This window comes from Dunckerocampus dactyliophorus, chromosome 1 (genome assembly GCF_027744805.1).
Source record: "Dunckerocampus dactyliophorus isolate RoL2022-P2 chromosome 1, RoL_Ddac_1.1, whole genome shotgun sequence".
Classification (NCBI taxonomy): domain Eukaryota; kingdom Metazoa; phylum Chordata; class Actinopteri; order Syngnathiformes; family Syngnathidae; genus Dunckerocampus; species Dunckerocampus dactyliophorus.
In genome coordinates, this window is record NC_072819.1 from 34299630 (window position 1) to 34320912 (window position 21283).

A 21283-nucleotide genomic window follows, 5' to 3' on the forward strand; every position below is an offset into this window, starting at 1 on the left:
AGGAGGGAAGGTGAGATCCACAGGCGGATTGGCGCAGCGTCTGCAGTGATGCCGACTCTGCATCATTCTGCTATGGTGAAGAGGGAGCTGAGCCGAGAGGCAAAGCTCTCAATTTACTGGTCAATTACGTTCTTACCTTCACCTAAGGTCATGAGCTTTGGTTAGAGACCGAAAGGACAAGATCGCAGGTACAAGCGGTCGAAATGAGTTTTCTCCGTAGAGTGGCTGGGCTTTCCCTTAGAGAAAAGGTGAGAAGCACTGTCATCCGGGAGAAGCTCAGAGTCGAACCGCTGCCAGATAAGGTGGCTCGAGCATCTGGTCAGGATGCCTCCCAGAGGCCTCCGTGGGGAGACATTCAGGGCATGTCTGACTGGTAGGAGACCTCGGGAAGACCCAGGACACCTTGGAAAGACTATGTCTCTCAACTGGCCTGGGAACGCCTCGGGATCTGCCAGGAGGAGCTGAACGAAGTCTGGGCTTCCCTGCTTAGGCTGCCGTCCTCGTGACCTGACCTCGGATAAGCGGAAGAAGATGGATGGATGGATAACGTTTTTTTTTTTTGGGGGCTTTGGAGTTCTTGATGGAGTTTGTGAATCTGGGTAGCTGTCCCATTCATTGTGTAGTCTGTCTTGATCTTCCCGCTCTCAATGTGGCCAAACATCTCGGCTGCATAGCTGACTATGATTGCTGTCATGGTCTCAAGCTGTTGGTCCATCTCCCCCTTGGCTGTAGTTTTCAAGGTCTAGCTCGTCTACGTTAAACTGTCACCATACTGCCTGGCTGTTAGCTGAAGGCCACTTGACTTCTGCTGGACTATTCTGCAGGGGTTCAAAGGCTCTACTGCTTGGAGGGACTGGGCTCTGTGGGGTGAATCCTGGACGGACTCCTCCTGTGTCTCACCAGGATCAGAGTTCTGTGTTTTGCAATATGTTCTCCTGCTCCCTGTACTTCATCCTGGCAAGATGGATTTTTTGGCCACGCGGGTTTTTGCACACTTTTCCACAGATGCTTCTTGCATTCATGGTCGAATTTCTGTTCTCATGGGTCGATACCATGAGGTCCGTCTTGTTTGGGCTCATTCCCCTGACTCACTAAAACAAGCTGTTGTGCAGCCTCTTCTAAAAAAGCATACCATTTTTATCAAAAATATTACAAATAGTGGTCTATACTCAGTTACAATGACATCTTAACTTAAATGACATCTGCGAAAAGTTGCAATCTGGTTTTCAGTTTCGTCACAGCACAGAAACAGCTCTCTTAAACATTTTTAATGATCTTCCTATAATAACCATCTCCGGCAGCATACTGTGCTAGTACTTTTCCACCTGACCATGGCATATGACACAGTTGACCATCAAATTTTAATATCTCGTCTCAATTCATGTGCAGGCTTCAAAGAACTGTCCTAAAATGGTTTAAATAATACTTATCAAACTGGTCCTTCTCCGTCAACCTTGGAACCTTCTCTTCAGAGAAAGCCCCTTTATCATGCGAAGTACATCAAGGCTCAATACTGGGCCCTGTCCTCTTTTCTCTCTACTTGTTGCCTCTGGGATCCATTTTAAAAAAATAAAAATAAAATCCCATTCCATTTTTTGCAAATGGTGTTCAATTGTATTTTCCATTGAATCTAGAAATGGACTCGTCTGAAAAATTACTGTCTACAAGTCTACAAGACTGGATGTCAATAAACTTCCTCAATCTCAAAGACAAGACAGAGATTGTCGTATTTGGTGACCCCAACCTTTCTCTGGCCTTCACAGTGGACAGTGACCCACTTAATTCCCACTGCCGCCCCTGTGCAGAAAGTCTTGGTGTTTTCGTCGAGACTTTCAAATCAATGCTAAAAACACACTTGTTTGCTCTGGCTTTTAATGCTAGCTGAACTGGATATGATTTTTTATACTTTCATATGTTATCTGTCCTTTTTTCTGTACTTTTATATGTACTGTTTTATTGTATTTGTTTTTTAGCTGTTTTTATTGTTTGTCTTTGATTTAGCCTCTTACGTTTTAACGCTTGTATTTATTATAATATTGTACTTCATGCTATTTGGGCAAGATGCTGAACCCCCAGTTGCTCCTGATGCTGCGTCATCAGTAGATAAATGTGCTAGCAGTGTCAAAGTGCTTTGAGTGCCTTGGAGGCGGAAAAGCGCGAAACAAATGAACGACCATTTACCATGTACAGCACTTTGGGGCAGTAGTGGCTGTTTTAAAATGTGCTTTCTAAATAAACTTGACCTTGACCTTGAAATGATTTCTGTTACCAATTCAATCACTTCAAAAACATTTTGACCTTTCCTTGCTCTTTGTCTTTTTCTTTTGAACTTGCTATAGCTTCCTCAAGCACAAAAGGTAAACCAACACTGTGATTGGAGATCAGTGCTGTGTTGTGATGTGTTGTGTTGAGGCCTGTTTGTGGTCATGGACATGCATGAAGGCAGCATAATGCAGTTAGGGAATCATATCATAGTGACACATGGAATTTTATGTAAATGACTTATTGCCACTCTTCTTTCAGCCCTTTTGTTTCAAACTGTTTATGGTGGTCGCCATCGTTGAGTGTCTCATTTGCATGTTTGCTGAAACATGCAAACACATCTGTAACTGTCATGTGTCAGTGGTGATGCAGTATCAAATGTGCTTTGTCACAAAAGACCATAATCGACTATAATCGAAGCATCATTTTTGCTTTATTCAGTGTGTTTTTGGTGTGAAAGCAAGCCTATCTGTGGTATTGGTCTCGGTCAGATTCTCTGGAATAACTTTTATTGTCATGGTCTGAATGGAAATTCAGTAGCCCATAATACCCAGCGAGGATGATCTGCTTTGATGCTTTGCTTTTGTCGCTATAAACCATTTTCAGTGTTTTATTTGATTACAAAATAATGATGCAGACTTGTCATATTGTTAGAGTGACATACCCAAGTTGATTGACACCAGAACAGCTTTGCAGAAATCAGAAATAGATACAGTATCTCATTGTCAAGCATTGTGGTTGGAATTAACACTGTTTATTTGAGTGCAGTCACCATAAAAGAAATGAGTTCATACACATACATACTATGTACACATTGAAATACAGAGTGGTTCAAAAAATGATGAGCAACACTGATTTATCTTTAATCATCGTTCCACCTTTCTTCTACTATTCTGCCTTATTTTCATATTTGTCTATTCTTCTAAATAGCTTTACCTTACTACTCTCCCCTTTTATTTCTTTCACATGTGTCTTACTTTTATCCTAACCGTCTTAATCCATCATTTTCTGGCTCATTTCACTTTGTTTCCCACCTTGCTGGTGAAAGCCACGCTGGAGTTAAGGCTTGATGGGAGCGAGATTCAAGACTTTTAAGAGAGAGAAAGAAAGTTAGAGATGAATGTGGATGATGTAGAATAGTTGGGTTTTTGCACATATGTACAAGGACTACTATTGATAACAAGCATGAAAGCAATAGAATCAATAGAAGGGGACAAGGGAAGCACTTCAAATTAATTTCTCGCTAAGTAAGAATCTTTTCATTTTTCAAAGTGATATAATTAATAGATAATAATTACACTACAGTGGTACCTCGGTTTTTGTTATTAATTTGTTTCAAAACCAAAAACCGAATCTTATGAAAACCAAAGCAATTTTTCCCATAGGAAATTATGCAAAGACTGCTTTTAATACAGTCAGCCCCCACAAACTCACAAATAAGCTCCTCACACTTGGCCTGTCTCCCTCCCTCTGTAACTGGGTGTTTAACTTTCTCACAGGCAGACCCCAGTCAGTCAGAGTCCACAACCGCACATCCAGCTCAAGAATTGTGAGCACTGGGACCCCACAGGGGTGTGTGCTGAGTCCACTCCTCTACACGCTCTTCACCTACGATTGCGTGGCCTCCCAGAACAACACCAGCATCATTAAATTTGCGGATGACACTACAGTCATCGGACTGATCACTGGTGGTGTTGAAACATCATACAGAAGAGAGGTGGCGGACCTCATAGCTTGGTGTCGTGATAACAATCTCCTTCTCAATACAGATAAGACTAAAGAGATGATCATCGACCCAAGAACAAGGGAAAAGGAGCCACATAGACCCCTGTTTATTGGTGAGACTGAGGTGGAGAGGGTGAAAACCTTCAAGTTCCTTGGCACACACATCAGCGAGGACCTCACCTGGTCTCACAACACCCAACAAATTCTGAAGAAGTCCCAAAGGAGACTGTACTTCCTGAGAAGACTGAGGAAATTTGGCATGTCCACCACAATCCTGAGTTGCTTCTACAGATGCACCATCGAAAGTGTCCTTACCGCCTCCATCACTGTTTGGTACGGTAACTGTACAACACGTGATAGGAAGGCACTCCAGCGGGTGATCAAGACCTCACAGAACATTGTTGGGGCAGCCCTCCCCTCACTGCAAGACATTTATAAATCTAGAGTCCTACGCAGAACACACAACCTCATCAAGGACAGCACACATCCACAACACTCATTATTCACACTCCTACCATCAGGCAGACGCTACAGGAGTTTGAAGTCCAGGACCACAAGGCTGGCAAACAGCTTTTACCCACAGGCCATCAGGCTTCTCAATGAAGCACTCAGACACGCCACACGCAACACACACTCATAGCACTTTATTTATTTATTTATTTATTTGTATTATTTACTTGCATTAATGTCTCTTCTGTTGTTGTTGCTTAATTTCTTGGTATTTATGTATATGTGTTTATGTTTCTTATGTTCTTATTCTTTCTTGTGTTTTTCTTTCTTTTCCTTGGGAGTATGAACAGAATAAGATTTTCATTGCATGGTATAACTGCTGTTTTACCATGCACATGACAATAAAACTCTCTTGAATCTTGAATCTCTTGAAAGCCAATTAATTCATTCCAGACATTCAAAAATATTTACAAAAAAATATTTTTTAAGGGATAATTATAGTTTTACATGCAGAACGTGAAATATGAAATTGATAAATGAGTTAGCAGTTGTACTTAATACAAAATGCATGGACAGTGAGTCAGAAATGCATAGGGTTCTTTTTTTGGGCATTTGATTCCACTGAATAACCGAGGACAATAACCGAGGACATTGTACGAAAACAGAGGCAAATTTTTTGCGAAGATTTTCACTGAAAACTGAATCATACAAAAACTGAGGTGTTCCGAGACAGAGGTTTGACTGTTTTCAGTTTAGTGGTTTGGTTGTTTAAAGCTAAAGGCATTCACACATATAAAATTCTGCACCATTTTTCATCTGTTTATTCTTCTGCTTCTTTTTATTCGGCCTTATTTTTTGTCCGCTAAATTCAAACAAATCCAAAATCAAAATGTTCAGCTCATTCAGGGCAAAATGACTACCTATTCAGACTTTTCAAAATATTCCCACATTTAGTGTAATTTCATATTTTCTGTGAAAATGTTCCCATTGAAAATGAATGGGCCATTTAAATGGCGTCCGGTGCTGATGAAAAATCATTTTCCATCACTGAATCATCATTCTGCTGATTATACAGCGGTGACATGGCTCGGAGGCTCCAGCATACCCCGCGACCCTAATGAGGAGAAGCGGTATAGAAAATGGCTGGATGGACATGGCTCGGGTGGTAGAGTGCTTGGTTCAAAATTGTATTACGGAAGTCACTGTCCTCTATACACCGCCACCTGTAGACTAATTTGGGGTGATGGTGGAACTAGGTAGAGAGTTACGCCCCATTGCTTTATACATTTCAACATTAAGTCTACATTTTTACTTTCCAAGATTTAAATTTCTGGTGTTTTTAGTGTGCTAAAAACAAATGGACAAATTCAATGGTAGCCACCATTGTTTAAATTAATTTTACTCTGAAAAATGAATGGGCAAATTATTTGGTGCCCTCTACTACTACACCCCCATTCTGCTGAGTCAAAACAGCTGGCATCGCTCAAGTGTTACAGTGCTTGGCTCTCAACCTAGAGGTTGCAGGTTCAATTCCAATGTAGTCCTGGTTATCGAAAATTTTACTATGTCAGACAGAAGTCACAGTCCTCTCATTGCCGCCACCTGCAGACTAATTAGGCGATGGTCGAACTGATGAGTAGACAATAGTAAATTCTGATTGAATGAGTTGGGGAGCCGCGCCCTATTGGTTTCAACATTCAGTCTTGAAATGCTTATTATAACAGCATTTCAAACTATTCTTACATTCATTTTACATTTCAGCGTATTTCTACACTTTTGTTTGTAAAACTGTTATTATTTTAGTATTCATTGAAAAATGCCGGCCGCACAGTGATCTAGTGGTTAGCATATTGGCCACACAGTCACAGTCAGGAGATCGGGAAGACCTGGCTTCGATTCTCCTTGGGCATCTCTGTGTGGAGTTTGCATGTTCTCCCCGTGCGTGCGTGGGTTTTCTCCGGGTACTCCGGTTTCCTCCCACATTCCAAAAACATGCATGTTAGGTTAATTGGCGACTCTAAATTGTCCATAGGTATGAATGTGAGTGTAAATGGTTGTTTGTCTATATGTGCCCTGCGATTGGCTGGTGATCAGTCCAGGGTATACCCCGCCTGTCGCCCGAAGTCAGCTGGGAAAGGCTCCAGCATACCCCCGCGACCCTAATTAGGAGAAGCGGCATAGAAAATGGATGGATGGATTGAAAAATGCCCATTGCTGAAAGCATTTTAATGTGATGTGACACGGCTCAGGTGGTAGCGTACTTGGTTCCCAATTAGAACCAAGTACCAAGAACCAAGAACCAAGCCTTTCAATTCCTGTATAGATGTAGCGTCATCAACTGTACACATTTCCACAGCGTTTCAGTCCAGCATTGGCTCTTCATCTTCCAAACAAGTCCATCATCAATTCTACATTTCAACTCTCACACATTTTCAAAGCATTTCTGTTTCGCTTCAGCTTTAGTCTACTGACATTGCGTCATGGAGTTGATTATGGGAGTCAAAATCTCGCGATGAAAAGTGCAGTGGCATGCTACCAACTGAGCGTGCCACTCAGTTGATGGCGTGGTCGTCTCCCACCCTGAAAGTTAAGCCTTCAAGCCTTGTCTAAGTGTTCCTCATGTTTAATAAAAGTAAAAACATTACATACATTTTAACAGCACATACGTTTCAGCATATTTTCCACAGCATTCAGTCCAGCTTCAGCTCCTCAGCTTCCAAACTACTCCTACATTCATTCTACATTTCAACTTTCATCAACATTTCCGTTTTTGCTTCTGCTCTTCAGCATTCACACACAATGTCTGCTGACAGTGAGTGCATCATCCAGTTGGATCTTGTATTAAAGGAAACAAGAGTCCTCAACTACAATGACAATAACTGAGAATACAAGGTGTTCCTTGAGAAACTACACATAGGGTGTGTATCTGCGTCTTTGTATTTATTTGTGTCTATGGAAAGGAAAAGTTTTGAAGTCCTTCTGCTTTCAAAAAAAGAGGGAGGTGTCAATTTCAGTCTTTCAAGACACAATTATACCCCTTTGAAGTAACTGAGGTGAGCGTTTTGTGCCGTTTTGTTGCAAAAACAGTTACATGCATAAGATATAAAAGTAAGTTGTCAAGGGAACAAAACCTCTCACCATAGTGAAAATCCATTATCACAAAAATTCAAAATTCACCCAATACACATTGATGTACTTTTTTGCAGGAAAAGTGCAGTGGCATCCATTTTTTATGCTATAACCAAGGGACAAAACATACCTCATTTGACTGCTTTAGGACAAAAACTGTCAACATTGATTGGGCCTGTGACCAGATTCTGTATAACAGGTCAAGTTGAAGAATTTTGGCATCATCGTGCTGGGGCTGATTAGGCTAGAAAGGGCGGCACTCCTTCCTTTTCAAGATAATAATTGTCTTCTTTCCTATCCTGAGGAAGACGACTTGAAGCTCCAATTTCACATCAATGTTGACTTAAATGTGTTGCTAGTTGTCTTTCTCCACACAGCTCCTTTATCTAATTAGTTACACTTTGACATATGCCAGCATGGCAGAGCAAGCCTGAACTCTACCAACAATTAGTTAGCATTCAAGCACAATGTGGTCGCCAGTGGCTGCAATGCTCGACAACTGTTGGTGGGAATACACATTTACTCCCAGTCTGTGTTTACAGACCCATGATACATGACCCAATATACCTGAGCTTGGAAATAGATTTTTTATTTTTATTTTTAGATGAGATTCTTCTTATTCCCCCCTGTCCTTTGATTGATCCCCTTTCCCCAGGAGCAAGGCCTTCCATTGTTACAGCACCGGTACTTAGATGCACTTCTTTTTCCTTTTGATGTCCAATACTGGCCTCAATTGCTTTTACTAACTGACAAAGCCCAGGTCACCACTTCCCTTTTCCTCAGTGTCTGATGAGGATTGGATGGATGCCAGCAGTTTTCTGTCATTACCTGTTATTGTTGAAGGTAAAATAGAGATGGTGTTTTGAGGTGTGGCTTCAGTAAACAAGTTAAATGTGTTTAAGACAGAACTCTGCAAGGACTTGTTGTATAACATAATAATTTATCAATCAACTTGAGACGTTTCCATTGGTACTCTTTCTAGTACGTGTTTAGAAGCAGTTCCAAGCATGCAAAATGTAAACCACTAAGGGCTGCTCATTGATCATTGATCGTCATCATCATTGCATCATTTGAGTATTCACCGCTAGAAATTACAAAAATAATCTGTGTTTCATTTGTTTATTAGTTTTCAAAATAAAGCCAAAACTAAAAAAAACAAATGACTCGTTTTATCAATATTTTTTTCCAGACCCAAACAAAAAAATAGATAATGAATCGTTTTTCCAATTTCCGATTTTGTGCACAATTAGAAATGGATAAATCGGATAACAGGCAATTGTCAAATTGTCCAACTTCGAAATTGTTGCAAGCCATGGAATTCAGAAGTGAACTTGGACCTTAGTCAGAGATAAGAGGTACTTGTAGCAGCAGTGCCAGCAGCATAAACAATGAACATCTTTGTGTTGTCTAGGGAAGGAAAAAGAACACGTGTATCATTCGTTTTTGGGTTTTTTTTTTACTTATATTAGGCGGGCAGCCAGTCTGTGTCACTTAAGCTGGTGCCATGATGCTACGACGTAATTATATTGCATATTTCGGCATGTGTTGTGACGCTTTCAAAACAACGTGTAATTATGTCAGCAAAAGCCTTCAAACTTGCCATTGTGTGTGTTCTTAATTCTCCCATGAATGGGCCTGTACTACAAAGCAGGATTTTTCCTTATCCTGGATAAGGCCAAATGCAACCCTCCACCCATTTTTAACTGGCCCGTATCAAAGTCAAAAAATATAATCCACTATGTCCCGAATATAACATGTACTTAACCAGGATTAACATTGCGTTCTCCCGGGATACATCAAATGTTTTTATTTCAAATCCTGGTTTCGATGCCCACTTTACCGATCAGAAGAAATATCTCCAACCACCAACAAAGAAGAAGCAGCGAAGAAGAAGCAGCTAAAAAGTTTAATTTGTAGGGATAGTTTGGATTTTTTGACATGTAGTTGTATGACGTCCCCATCAGCAGTGTAGTTTATCAACAGTGACTTTTCCCACACTTTGTCCCATGAGCCGAGTTCTAAGCGCCTCCTCCCTGAAGCGGCCACCTGAAACTAAGTTGTTGAAATCACTTTGAAATTCATCTTTAACCTTAACATCTCCCTTAACCACAAGTACAAGCATTACAGTTGATTGAGGATTGAGTAGAAATGTGTGCAGACTGACATCCCTTTAGAGACGTTAGCCAAGCTACACCCGTTTCTGAAATACAAAATTGTCCAATGATGTATTGCATCAATAAATGTAAGGATTTTTGCAGTAACGGACATTTTATTTATTGACACAAAAAGTACACACTCTATGCCTAATAAAGTGTATAATGGCCCTATATGCGTGGAGATGATTCTTTGAGGCTGAGTCAGTGGACGACATTACTCCCATTCAATAACTTGTACTTTAATAGGCAGTCATGCATCGATGCTTAACAGTTCCAAACCACTAGATTACATTACCTTAACTTGCAGCCATGGATCCTTGCAGTCCAATATGACATAGTGAAAAAAAAGTTCTCACGTTCTCTGTAGAAGTATTGCGTTTTTGGCTTCTTACTTTGTCCTTTTTCCCCACTTAAGTTTAGAGTAAATAAATTGGAGGCTAACTAGTTAGCTTGGTAGATTGCTATTGTTAAAGGGGCGGCCATCTCTTGTGTCACTTCAGAGATCCCGTAGCCTGCGCCTAAGCGGTGCGCAATGTGGTGTAAACAAAGCTAGCAGTATTGTCGGAGTGTACGTGTATGTATGAAAGATTCATGGCAGACTGGCTGGACTGCAAATAAGTCAAGTGACAAATGTCATAGTGAGGATGGATGATAAGCTGATGTCGATCTTTTTTAATGCCATGCGATCAACCCACATTACGTTCGAGATACTACAACAACAGGGAACTTTCCCAATGCTAACGGTGAGTTATTATGTCTTATTATTGCTGATCATGTCTACTATATTAGGTATTATGAGTATAAAGGTGACTATAGGGGTGTTATTTAATGTCTACAGGGCTCTAATGATGTTAGCGTTGTTAGACGGTCATTTTTCATGCGCTATGGAAATATTCCATTTATTATTATTATTGAATCCTACTGCAGTCGGGTCTGCAACCAATTAACCGGCGTAAATGAGGGACGACTGCACTCATAAGATACGACTTACGGCTTTGAATATTGTTTTTCTATTTCCTTTTTATTTGTTCACACATTCACCTGACAACCCAGGTTGCAACTGAAAGAAAAAAACAAAAATGATAAACTATACCATTAAAATAAAGTAGTAATGTATTGCAATTCATATGTACAGTATGTATTTTTTTGTTAATGATGTGGCAAAATTCAGATTGTCTGCCAGCTTTCCCTCCTGCATTAAGCAGCTGCAACTTTGAGCAAGTATTTCTTTATATAGTATATCTTGCTACTTCACGGGTCACCTTTTGCGGATTCGCTGTTTCGCAGATTTTTTAAAGTGCAATTTTGCATATTTTTTAACAATGTATGAATGCGCATTGTGTTCTACATCCTTGTGGTGTAGCAGAGTGATCTGTCGGTGCTCTGTTGTATGTGTCTGTTATTGTATTTACTACTGTATTGCTATTAGAGGGTGTTGTATACTCATGTTGAAGACGTGTGCAGCTCCACCTCATTTCAGTGTGTTTACGTGTTTGTACGAGTATATTAGGAACCCACAATAGACAATAGCCGGCTAAATATAGAGCCAAAAACAGTCCTTATTGGCTAAGCGAGAACCCGCCCATTGTGTTTTGCGTCCTGATGGGCTGTAGACTATTGTCAATCTCCTTTGTGCTGTTGCTAGCAAACTAGCTAACTGCTTGCGATGCTTGCTAACCGCCAATAAACATTAGAAGTAGAAGAAGAAGCAGCTAACCGGCTAAATGAATCTTCGGTTCAAGGAGTAGGACGAGGAGGAAGAGGACGGCAGGAGCAATATGTTTGAAGAAGTGTACAACGCTACAGCCGAACGGCGCCAGGACAAAGCACAGTCAGAGCAGTGAATATGTGTGAGTCTCTTAATAATTTATTGTGTCCAACCTAGGAGATTAATCATTAAAATTCAAACTAAATTTGAACTTTGAGAGTGTATAAAATGTGACAAAATGTTAATGCCTGTCTGAGAAAAGTGTATAAACTACAGTATATTGTGGGGGGGGGGGGTGGCAGCTTTAAAACATATATAACAACTGTAAACAAATAAAGTTGGCTACTTCGCAGATTTCACTTATTGAGGGATATTTTGGGGACATATCCTCCGCAATAAATGAGGGAACACTGTATATATTGTTATATACAGTATATATAATATATTGTATATAATATATTGTTCTTCATGGGTGTAAGTTGCTGTGCTGTCAGTGCATTTTTCATGTTTGTGATCATCGACAGCTAATCCCACCCTTTGAGGTGCAGCCTCACTTCCGGGTCACACGGCTTGCATCAACTTGAAGTTGGACAATTGGACAATCGCCTGACATTTTCCAAAATTGCACAAAATCGGAAAAATAATTTGTGTGTTTTTGTTTCGTATCTGGAAATAAACATTGAAAAAAATTGTAATTTTGTTTTTTTTTAGTTTTTTGTTGTATTTTGAAAACGAATGTACGAAAGATACACGGTGCCCTCATTCTCAGTCTCAAAGCAAAGTCATATACAGTAGATATTGCATTGCACTTTTCTGAAGTGTAAAATCAACTGATTCTAATTAAGGCACGTATAAACGGATAAAGCTAACTTCAGCCGAGCTGGTATTGTGCAGTAAACCTATTTGTACCACAATGACAAAGGTATGCTTCCAAGTGCCAGTGCGACAAAAGCATTATTTTTGAGGTTACCACCCTTGTAGCCAACGTAAACACAGAAGAACAACACTGTAAATACAAGTTTTTTTTGTGTTTGGCTTCTTAGTGGACAACCATATACCAGATTGTGGAGCAATCGCCACAACAAAACATTGTCAAGCTTTCAAATTATTCCAGCAGTCTTGAGGGAGGAAAGATACCCAGATCCTAACTAGGAGCACTGCCTTTGGATAAGCTTATTCTGCAGGAGATCAAAGACATGCTGTGATTGAACATGTTTTAAGTCAAATAATGAACATGAATAAAACATGTCATATAAGTTTAAAGGAGCCAGAAGAAGATAATTCAATATGACTTGGTCTGCTGCACAATTACTCTCTGGGCAGGTTTGTAAGGACTTGTCTTAAAATAAGCTTTCAAGGATTCGTTGACAACAGGCAGCTCTGCTGATTATGTTCCATTATTGGTTTCCTTCTTTCTCCTCCCTGTCTTTTTCTCTCCCTCATTTACTCACTCAATATCTGTTTCTTACTATTCATTTCATGACTCCAACAGCTGGACGATGGTCAAGGTCCAGTTCTGATGACTACTGTGGCCATGCCTGTGTTCAGCACAAAGAATGAGACTGTAAGTACCAGTACCATTGTGCCATAATAATTCCTTGAGCAGCTACCAACTGTCATCAGCTCATTCTTTGACAAACCTTTTTGGAAACTGATCCCAGCAAGAGACTGTCTTTTTGACTGAGATGACTGATCTGTCAATCCCACGTATTAAATTCCATGACTATTTATACCAGAAACATTTATTCATAAACATTTATTTCTTAGAAATTGCAAAATTAGTATTATCATCATTGTAAAGGCAAAAATTATGTAGAATATGTAGGTTAATTGCCGAGTGAACGTATAGTCTACTTAAAAGTTGTAAAACTAATAAAAACTTTAAAATAAGACATGTTTTATTAGATCACCATATTTGTTATGGTGACCCTCTGAAGCCCAGTGCACAATCATCCACTAGGTGGCGCTGTCACACAAAATGACACAACGTCACGGCTTCCGAGGTTTCAAAATAATCTGCAGAAATTGTAATTTATAATGACGTATATAAGATTCCACATTACAAAACCCAACATTGTTGTCTGTAGCTTTATTTATGATTGAGAGCCGGTAAAATCAATCATCTGTAGCTCCAAACAAAGTCTCTTGAAAGAAATTAGAAATTGTGTTATCGGCCTAACATTTTTAATACTACTTTTTAGAGGAACCATGGCATTTTACTCGGGGTCGTCGGGACGGATGTTCCTGTCTCAGAGCTGCTCAAGACTATTCCTAAATACAAGGTACAAGATTGTCATATTCATTTTTTCAAAATCCCTAATGTAATTATACATGCATTTTTTCTATCCAGAGTGGACATGGACACAGTAATTGAATATCAAATCATTTAGCGGATGAACACAAGGTTTTGATTAGGATTGATGTTTATTGTTCTTGCCTCCTTTCTCCAGTCCAGTAATTAACTGAATTATATACGACCAATGCTTTGTGATAGTGTACTATCCTCTGTGTCTCTGTGGTTGGTTTTGCCACTTAAGTGTCATTTGCCTAGACATAAAGGAGTCACACCAACTTCTTGTATTGTGAACTAGACAGAGAAGTAAACATAAATACATAACTAAATAAATACATAACTGAATTTGGTTCGATGTAGGGCAATGCGCATTTATTGTCCAAAAAGAGAAGCAATTTCGTTTATTGAGCTGATTGGTGTTTTGCTCAACAAAACGTTATCTTTGTATAAGCAGAATTTTTGATGCAGCTTGTGCTTTGGATCTCATTATTAAGTGTACTTAATGTTGTGACCCATGTATGCACAATTATATACTGTGCTTGTCTGTAATGAATCTATTTGGTTTTTTTTGTATTTGTATGTATTCTCTTAGTTGGGGATTCATGGCTATGCATTTGCAATCACCAACAATGGCTACATTCTCACCCACCCAGATCTCCGCCCACTTGTGAGTATTAACTGTTGTGCCATTGAGGGGAAACACTCACAAGGTAACTCATTTCGGACCTTATTATTGTGGCCATAGACTTAAGGTGCAGACATTACTGTACTTATATATAGTAATTGTAAATGGACACAGAGCGTGTACAGTAATGTATGAATGTGCATTACAGCCGACTGATGAGGAAAGTGTGCTCCAGCCCTTCTCTACATAATGAATGCATAGATATATACTGTAGTGTCTCAATGGCTCTCAATTGCATTCAAGACTCCTCTCACACACAAGGAAGATTCAGAGGGGGTGTTTTGTTGAATTAGTAGGATGCAGTGAAAATGGAAGGATGAGACGACAAAAGATGAGGAGGAGAAGAGAAAGCAGGCAGTGAGACACACCGACAGATGGTTTAATAGTGGCCTAATTAAAGATGTTAATGAGCGGTGTTTCACAGCTAATGAGAGTTGGGAGGCTATCTTCTCTGACTGATCAACATCAATGTGACTTCCTAATACACACATGCAGTACCACACAAACGTGTAGACACACAGATGAGTGACAAAAAGCAACATAAGGTGTCTTAACAAGCTGTTGGGCCACCATACACCATAAGCTACATCAGACGGTGGAACTCCAATAGACGGAGATAACATATTAAAAAACATTTTTTATACAAGTCCATGTTTTTATATTTAATTATGACATATCACAGATTAATCAATATCGGTGAAAACTTAGCCAGTATCTTAACTTTTTTTGGCTGTGCGAGATGCCGTTGCTCCTTCCCCGTGTGTCTGTCACGGGGACAACTTAAATGTGAAAAGAAACTGTAATCTGTGACTTTATTAAACAATATAACACTACATTTTAGTGCCATTCGGTCAGGGCCCGTCAAGAAGAACATTGTAGTTTTCACACAAATTTTAGAATTACAGCGCTTTAACCACGTAAAGTTAGTGTTAGTTCACATGTCCACCATTATCTTAGACTGTACACTGTTTTAAAGTGAAATGCAGATATACACAGCGTCCCACTTCATAATTCCATGCAGGATTTCCAGGGGCTCATACATTCACAAGTTAATGTCTTCATTCAAATGATTTTGAAAAAGTTCCAAGTAATGTATTTAGTCACTTGTATTAAGTCTAGTAATGTGATTATACTTTTTAATGTTTGCTTCAGCATTTGTTTTTCAGCTACAGTATTTGCAAATACTCAGTGGCTGCAGATAGAACTTTTCAATAGTTAGTAAATATGACTAATTGATATTGGTAAGATGTTTTTGTGAATATCCGTGCATCCATCTATCCATTTTCTATGCGCTAAGCGTTTTATAAACACGTCATGCATTAGTTAAAAAACACCTCACATTAGCCTGTGTATTATCACTTTCAGCCCAATGCAGCCACTTGTTTTTATTTGAAAATGCTCAACTATAGTATGAAACTGTAGGTTAATTACCAAAATGCACTAAATGTATTTATTTACATTTGACAGGTAGAGGGGGAGAGTAAAGTGTGGAGCCAAGTTAGGGCTCCAGCACCAGCAAAGCAAAGAACACTACAAATTTGTAACCTAAAAGTAAATCACAAAGGGGCATGTCCTTATGTTGACAGTCTTACTAATTAAACGTCACAATTTTAATTTGGTAGTCAACAATTTTCACAATAAACAACGTAAACTAAACACACGTCTCTTGATTGAAGAACACAACATTTAGCATTTGAATACAAAAATAAAACATTTCTCTTACGGGGCGGAGTGTGGTGACAAACGAGGTTGCTGTTCATGTCTGTCGTGCTGCCCGTGTGTCCTATTTGTCAGACATGTCTTCCATACTGCAAAGCAGCAGCATTGTCTCATCCATGCTATAAAAGTCAAAGTGAGTTCATACTTTTGACTTTAAGAATGCTAGCTAATCTTTCCATTTAACTTCACCGGCCGAGTCTGCTGTTATGCACGTTTGTTTTTTTCTCCTTCTTCTTTGTCTGTGGTTTCTGCCATTTTGGCAAGGAGCTCCTCCTAGGTAAAATGTAAAATTGTGATTCGGCTCACTGATAAGGGACGGCGCTAGATGTTTATAGCTGCTATATTTGAATAACAATTAAAAAAACGATACAAGGCGAGATGTTTTGTCACACCCTTAGAGTGAGGGAGCATGGGTCAAAGTTCATTCTACTGCTAGCAACCAATTTTCCAATCAATAATCTGTTATATCCTGTCTCACTTTCTTCAATATGCCTCTCTTTCAATGCATTTGTTTACTGCCTGGCCAGTATGGTGACGGAAAAAAGCGAAGGAAGCCAAACTACAGCAGTGTGGATCTGTCAGAGGTAGAATGGGAGGACAAGGACGACACGGTGAGACTCTTGTAATTTTACACCAATGTAATAAAAGCCATGTTTGACGCTCAACCTGCCCAATCGTTGTGCTTTTAGCTGAGGAATGCCATGGTGAACAGGAAGACGGGGACCTTCTCAATGGAGGTGAAGAAGAGTGTGGACAAAGGGGTGAGCAATGCACATTTTAATGGACAATGTACAAACAAAGCAATTTTCTAAAGGCATGATATGGTGTTCCAAAGGCAATACTCAGCAACCTGCTCTGCCAAGAGGTTATACAGTGATGTACAACATTGACTAGGGAATTTGTGTCTGATGTGGTTTGCTCTGCATGCACGAGTGTGTCTGCCTCAGTATGTGAGCCCCTTATCTCCAACATGCACATGTTGTTGAATACAAGAGAGACAGCAGCCCAGTGAAGAGAAACACACTCAGGTGTGTGCACGTGTGTGTGTGTGTGGGGGTGTGTGTGTGCGCGCGCGCATGTGCATGTGTGTTCACTCTCTGCAAACCTTTGTAAAGAACTTTAGCCTGATTAATAAGTATTCAATATGGAAATTATGTATCTACAAACACACACACTGAAGCATACAAACGCTCATGCATATTCACAATTATTCATGCAAAAAGTCACAGCAAAAGCGTTGTAGAATTTACATGTGAAGCATCCACCATGAGCAGATACTCCTGTGACCAGTAGATGGAGCCATGGTGCAGCAAATCCCATTCCATCAGACGTTACCATTCAGTGTGTGATGTTGCTGAGTTGGTGTTGTGACTCTGAACAGCACCCCACAATACATCATGTATTTTCCCTTTTGTTACAGCGACGTGTACTGGTGTTGCATAATGATTACTACTACACAGACATCAAGGGCACTCCTTTCAGGTAAGACAAATGGAGATATTTATCTGTGCACATAAAAATGAACCAAGCATGAGCTTGTTTTTATACTTTTCACACTAAAGACTCATAAGTAGTTTTTTTTTATTGTTAGCCTTGGCGTAGCCCTTTCCAGAGGCCATGGCATGTTCTTCTTCAGAGGGAATGTAACTGTGGAAGAAGGTATAGTGCTTTTTTCCCCATTGATTACCACTTTCATTACATACAAACAGTGGCAGATGTAAGTAAATACTGTAAACTTGGTATTATATTTGTATTATCAGTAACTTGTAATAAGGCATGATTGTGATAATATGAACGTGCAGCACATTATACATCATATTATAAAAGTGAAAATTGGTGTTAATGTTGCTGAGGTACTTTCAAATAAAGTGAGCTTTTGCTAGAGAAACTAGTGGAGGATAATGATACAACTTGCTTAAATTAGCCTTTCAGCTCACCATTATGTGTTAATGTAAATGTGAAATTAAACCTCACATTGTAATATTTTCGAGTGACTTTTTAGCTGTGTTAATCATATCTTGACAGAGACATTCGTCAGCCACTGTGTCAACTTCCATGATCCAGCCTCATGCACATTAATATTCATGTCATGGTGGTCTGTGTGTTACTCCAAACGTATCCATCATCGTGAGCGGTCTGAGCATGACTTGGCTCTTCCTGATCAGACCTGTCACAACCAGCCAAAAAATACATTTTTCTCTTTTTGCATGTTTTTAATAATGCAAGAGGTTAATAGCTACTCCAGCTTAATTTGTGGATTTTTAAAAAATGTTATTGAATACGTGATTTCTTTTTTTTTAATTCTACTGTAGGTCTTCATGACTTAGAGCATCCTGATGTAGCACTTGCAGATGAATGGTACGGTAATTTAGTTTTTTTTTGTTGCTTTTAAGTGCATTGACATAGCTTTGACAGTCGATTGCTGCTATATTGAATTCATTTATAAGTCATTCCTCTATACAACAGGACATACTGCAACACTGATGAGCACCCAGAACACCGCTACTTGGCCCAAATTGAGGCAATCAAACTCTATCTAAGTGGACATGAGCCCCAATTACAATGTTTGTATAACAACAATTCACCTTGCACTGAGATTTGCGGTCTGTGGTTCATAACACAAGTAATGTGTTTTAGGTGACAAGGAGTTAATTCAAGAAGTCCTTTTCGATGCAGTGGTAACTGCCCCTTTGGAGGCCTACTGGACCAGCTTGGTGCTTAATAAGTCTGAGTATGTCTGTCTTACACACTGCAAAGTAGACATTTTTTTACCTTGTAAACCTAGAATTATGTTAATATTTGCAACAACATTTTCAAACATTTTGAAACACAGGAACTCTGACAAAGGAGTTGAGATTGCCTATCTGGGTACAAGGACCGGACTGTCCAGAATCAACCTGTTTGTAGTACCTGATGAGCTTATAAACCAGTAAGCATGCTGTGTATTCTATCTTTCTAATCCTGAATCTTAAACAGTTTCCATCGAGTTACCCTATCCAACTAATGATAGGGCTAAAATATTAATAAAGACATATGAGTATAATATACTGCCGATTTATACCACTGCAGACTACAATAATACACATTTTTAAATTAATGCAGTTTAAAATTACAATTTTAGTACACTTATAATATTGAATCAGTTTAGACATTAGACTGCAGGTGCACCTAATGTTGTAGCCTGTGAGTTTTTAACACTTTTTGAATGTGTATGAATCGTCGCTGTTGTTTCTGTCTGTCTCAAGAGACTTCCTGACAGCTGAAGACAAAGAGGGGGTGTTCAATGCCGATCACTTCCCCCTGTGGTACAAAAGGGCAGCTGAACAAGTTCCTGGCACATTTGTCTACTCCCTGCCCTTCAACACAGGTTGGTTGATGACAATGTAGTATTTTTTGTCTGCCAAGTTCAGTTGTAATGAAAATTCTTGCAAACACTACTGCTTGCTACAAAAACAGGATTCTCAAACAGTAATGGGCATTAGGTGTATATAGGCATACTTACTTTTTGTGAGATTTCTCGCTTCTTGTTCACCCACAGTTGATCTTTTGCTCTACCCATATATTTCATCTTCTCCCTGCTCTTTTATAATTCCATGCTGTGTTCTTGTGGATAGGTCAGATTGCTTTTGGTTGAAATAAGATATGTTACGAAGAGGTCCTTTCCATAGTGACTGGGCCAGAACACACACACACACACACAACACACAGGGCTTTAAAATGTTTTTTTCCTCCGAAGAGGGAAGTTGTTCTCATCTGTCCGCAGCCTCGGGCTTCCCATTAGTCTCAGCTAATACAAGTGATCTGAAAGCCTCTTATTTTGCTGGCAGAGGCTTACCTTGGATGCACTCACTCATGGGAGCAAACTGCAGCCATGAACTATTACTCTTTGGTGTTTATGACTCTTCGGTGCACGATTAACCGATCACCTCTGTGGTCAGTTCTGAACTAATACAAAGTATTTTGATATGAAAAATAAGGTGTGAACTTCGTGTGTTGTGTACTTGCAGGATCGGAAAACAAGAGCATTGTGTTAGCCAGCACAGCCATTCAGCTCCTGGATGAGAGGAAGTCACCCATAGCTGCGGGTAAGTAGAGGGTGGCTGCTTCCATCTCTCCCACACACTCTTACAATGACAGTGGCTACAATATTCTCCTCTTACAACTGTGCAGGCATTGCTTGCCTGCTCCGCTGTTGTCTGTCCCTTCTTCTTTGCCTATTCTTTAAAGAGCGAAAGCCCACAGAGTGACTGTGTTGCTTTTTTTGTCCGTCCGCTTGTTGTTGAATGAATGCATGCTCAATAGAATAAGATAGAAGCAACTTTTGCATCCAGGACTTTTCAAGCCTGACCATATTAATTGTGCTCGATATTGGCTTTTTTACCGATATTGTCCAGCACTTCATCACCGATACCGATATCAGCTGATACTGATATCGACAGCAGCTCTTCCCTCAAACTATTGTTGTGTAATGAACACATTATGCTTCTTTTACTGTGATGCCACTGGATGCATTTCACAAATAAAAATGTTTTTTGCAAAATAAGACAAATATTGCAATACGTAATACAAGTTTTTGAAAAAGTGCCATATTTATTTTAAACATTTTGTCTCAACAAAATATATCATTTACTCATTCAATCCCAGTCATTAAAAAAAAAAACCTTAAGTACCAGCCGTTTTAGATGATTTTGACTGATCTTTCAAGGCACACAGAATATTGTGTTCTATGGCTATATAAACATGGAACCTATCAAAAAAAAAGATTAAACTCTCGTCTTTTATCTGTTCTGTAGCAATCAGCAGTAGAACATAGGTAAGTTTCAGGAAAATATCCGTTGCCGACGAGAAAAGGGAGAAAATTACTGAAAATGATTGAAAATGATGAAAATTTTTTGTGAAAAGATACTTTTCAAGCATAACTTTCACTTTGACACAATTTTTCTTTGCTTTTGTGACAGCTCAAATATCTAAACATTTATACCACAACATAACACATAACTTTTTTTTTTTTTTTATCAAAATAACAATTTATTTACAGTACAAATATAACACCATGAAAGATTTACCATTTTCACATTTGGAACTGAACTATGTGAGTTGGAACTGAACTATGTGAGTTGGAACTGAACTATGTGAGTTGGAACTGAACTATGCGT

At 39.3% G+C, this 21283-nt stretch overlaps 1 protein-coding gene across 5 annotated transcripts in view; it reads left to right on the forward strand.

Annotated features, from left to right (window-relative positions):
- Window positions 1–21283, forward strand: part of cacna2d3a (calcium channel, voltage-dependent, alpha 2/delta subunit 3a) — a 166391-nt gene that overhangs the window by 105431 nt on the left and 39677 nt on the right. For 4 of the 5 annotated variants that reach the window (XR_008566413.1, XM_054755462.1, XM_054755678.1 and 1 more), the window contains 14 exons: window positions 2340–2357; window positions 12923–12994; window positions 13632–13712; window positions 14316–14390; window positions 16655–16738; window positions 16817–16888; window positions 17548–17609; window positions 17719–17786; window positions 18440–18485; window positions 18594–18691; window positions 18765–18858; window positions 18961–19056; window positions 19373–19494; window positions 20135–20212. Coding sequence is in view for 4 of the 5 variants with exons in the window: in XM_054755462.1 (XP_054611437.1) it covers window positions 2340–2357; window positions 12923–12994; window positions 13632–13712; window positions 14316–14390; window positions 16655–16738; window positions 16817–16888; window positions 17548–17609; window positions 17719–17786; window positions 18440–18485; window positions 18594–18691; window positions 18765–18858; window positions 18961–19056; window positions 19373–19494; window positions 20135–20212 (1066 nt within the window). In the remaining variant the exon portion in view is untranslated. The remainder of the gene's footprint in view (window positions 1–2339; window positions 2358–12922; window positions 12995–13631; window positions 13713–14315; window positions 14391–16654; window positions 16739–16816; window positions 16889–17547; window positions 17610–17718; window positions 17787–18439; window positions 18486–18593; window positions 18692–18764; window positions 18859–18960; window positions 19057–19372; window positions 19495–20134; window positions 20213–21283) is intronic. The other variant, XM_054755547.1, reaches the window with a different exon arrangement.